We start from the raw sequence: 1,968 nt of genomic DNA on the forward strand, positions 1-1,968 counted from the left end.
GACTACAGGCGCCCGCCTCCACGCTCGGCTAATTTTTTGTATTTTTAGTGAAGACAGGGTTTCACCATGTTAGCCAGGATGGTCTTGATCTCCTGACCCAGTGATCCGCCCGCCTTGGCCTCCCAAAGTGCTAAGATTACAGGCGTTAGCCACAGCGCCCGTCCTATGGTATCTCATTTCTTTACAATGAAGATACATTTTATATTTAAAAATAAACTATGCATGTATTTTAAAAGAAACAGTCTTAAAAATGTGCCCACTATGCTGGCAATTGTTTCCATACTTACATGTTAAGCAATCAGTTAATTTATGTACACCTGCTTTGGATGTGGACCTTTATTCTCACAGGTAAATGGTGACTTTTGGTTCACCCTTTTCACTGTGTTGCCCATCCAACTCTTGGTCCTTATGAAAAGGTCAGAGAAGAAGGGGGAGTACAGCTTGGTCCCTTCTTTGGGAAGTCCCAGTGCCTACTCTCCTGACAGCCTTTTTCAAGCAGGTGAAATCAGTGACAATCGCCAAAGAGCAGAAATCTCGTGTCGACGGTGGGGGCGAATGTTCACGGAATAGTGACTGGGCATCCGCGCTCGCCTCCGCCTGGGCGGCGCCCCACGCAAGTCCCCAGCGACCCCGGCGGCGCTTCCCCGGCGCCCTCCGCGTGGAACCCTGCGCCTCTGGCAGAGAAGGGGCGTGTGACGCAGTCGCCGTTGCCTAGGGCCACATTCTGATCGGATCTGACGCTTCCAGATCATCGGATCTGAGGCCCGAGAGGGCCGGGCCTCAGTTTCCCCACTTCCAAGGAGGCGGCGCTATGCTGTCCTGTTTCAGGCTCCTCTCCAGGCACATCAGCCCTTCGCTGGCGTCTCTGCGCCCCGTACGCCGCTGCTTCGCGCTTCCGCTGCGTTGGGCCCCGGGGCGCCGCCCCTCGGATCCCAGGCCGATCGCCCCCCGCCGCACCCTGACCGCAGCCGCATCCTCCGGGGACCCTACCTGTCCCGCAGCCGGCTCCTCTCGGGTGCGCCAGAACTTCCACCCCGACTCTGAGGCTGCCATCAACCGCCAGATCAACCTCGAGCTCTATGCGTCCTACGTGTACTTGTCCATGGCCTATTACTTCTCCCGGGATGACGTGGCCTTGAACAACTTCGCCAGGTATTTCCTTCACCAGTCCCGAGAGGAGACAGAGCACGCGGAGAAGCTGATGAGGCTGCAGAACCAGCGAGGAGGCCGGATCTGCCTGCAGGACATCAAGAAGCCGGACCAGGACGACTGGAAAAGCGGGCTGCATGCCATGGAGTGTGCTCTACTCTTGGAAAAGAATGTGAACCAGTCGTTGCTGGAATTGCACACTCTAGCCTCTGACAAAGGTGACCCCCATTTGTGCGACTTCCTGGAAACCTACTACCTGAATGAGCAGGTGAAGTCTATCAAAGAACTAGGTGACCACGTGCACAACTTAGTGAAGCTGGGGGCCCCGGATGCTGGCCTGGCGGAGTACCTTTTTGACATACATTCCCTTGGAAATGAAAACAAGCAGAACTAAGCAATGGGCTGCCTTCCTCCCACGTCATTGGGTTCAAAGACCAGAGTCAGCTGTCTCCTGCTTTCTTGCCCTTAAAATCACCTCCATCTTTATATTTTTCTGTTATACTATTCTTGCAATAAAGTGATTTGTAGAAAAAAAAAGTTTTGCCCATGTTTAACAAGGACTTTTTATTAACCATCAAGACACTTATTTTCCCAGCTCGAAGAATAGCCCAGATAACTATGGTATGAAAAGGACTCCAAAAAGCTACTGAAAGAGGGTGCAAACTAACGTTCTCCAGTTGCCAAGTATTATCAGAATATGAACCTACACTTAAATTCTGTGATTTTTAATTCAACAAGTGCCTGCTATATTCAATACCTTATGCAAAACGCTAAAGTGGGAAAATGGATAAAAATATACAAATAACTATAAGTGAAGAA

General features: G+C 51.2%; 1 protein-coding gene across 1 annotated transcript; it reads left to right on the plus strand.

Moving 5' to 3' along the window:
* The first annotated feature begins 444 nt into the window (after positions 1–444).
* On the plus strand, positions 445–1,684 carry FTMT (ferritin mitochondrial). The gene has a single exon (XM_005557601.4). It carries the CDS (start codon positions 812–814, stop codon positions 1,541–1,543), a length of 732 nt encoding a protein of 243 aa, XP_005557658.3. The 5' UTR covers positions 445–811; the 3' UTR covers positions 1,544–1,684.
* The last annotated feature ends 284 nt before the right edge of the window (positions 1,685–1,968 follow it).

This window comes from Macaca fascicularis, chromosome 6 (genome assembly GCF_037993035.2).
Source record: "Macaca fascicularis isolate 582-1 chromosome 6, T2T-MFA8v1.1".
Lineage (NCBI taxonomy): Eukaryota > Metazoa > Chordata > Mammalia > Primates > Cercopithecidae > Macaca > Macaca fascicularis.

Excerpts from the sequence above, each read along its gene's own strand:
- FTMT (XM_005557601.4), top strand. The coding sequence starts at position 812 with ATGCTGTCCTGTTTCAGGCTCCTCTCCAGGCACATCAGCCCTTCGCTG.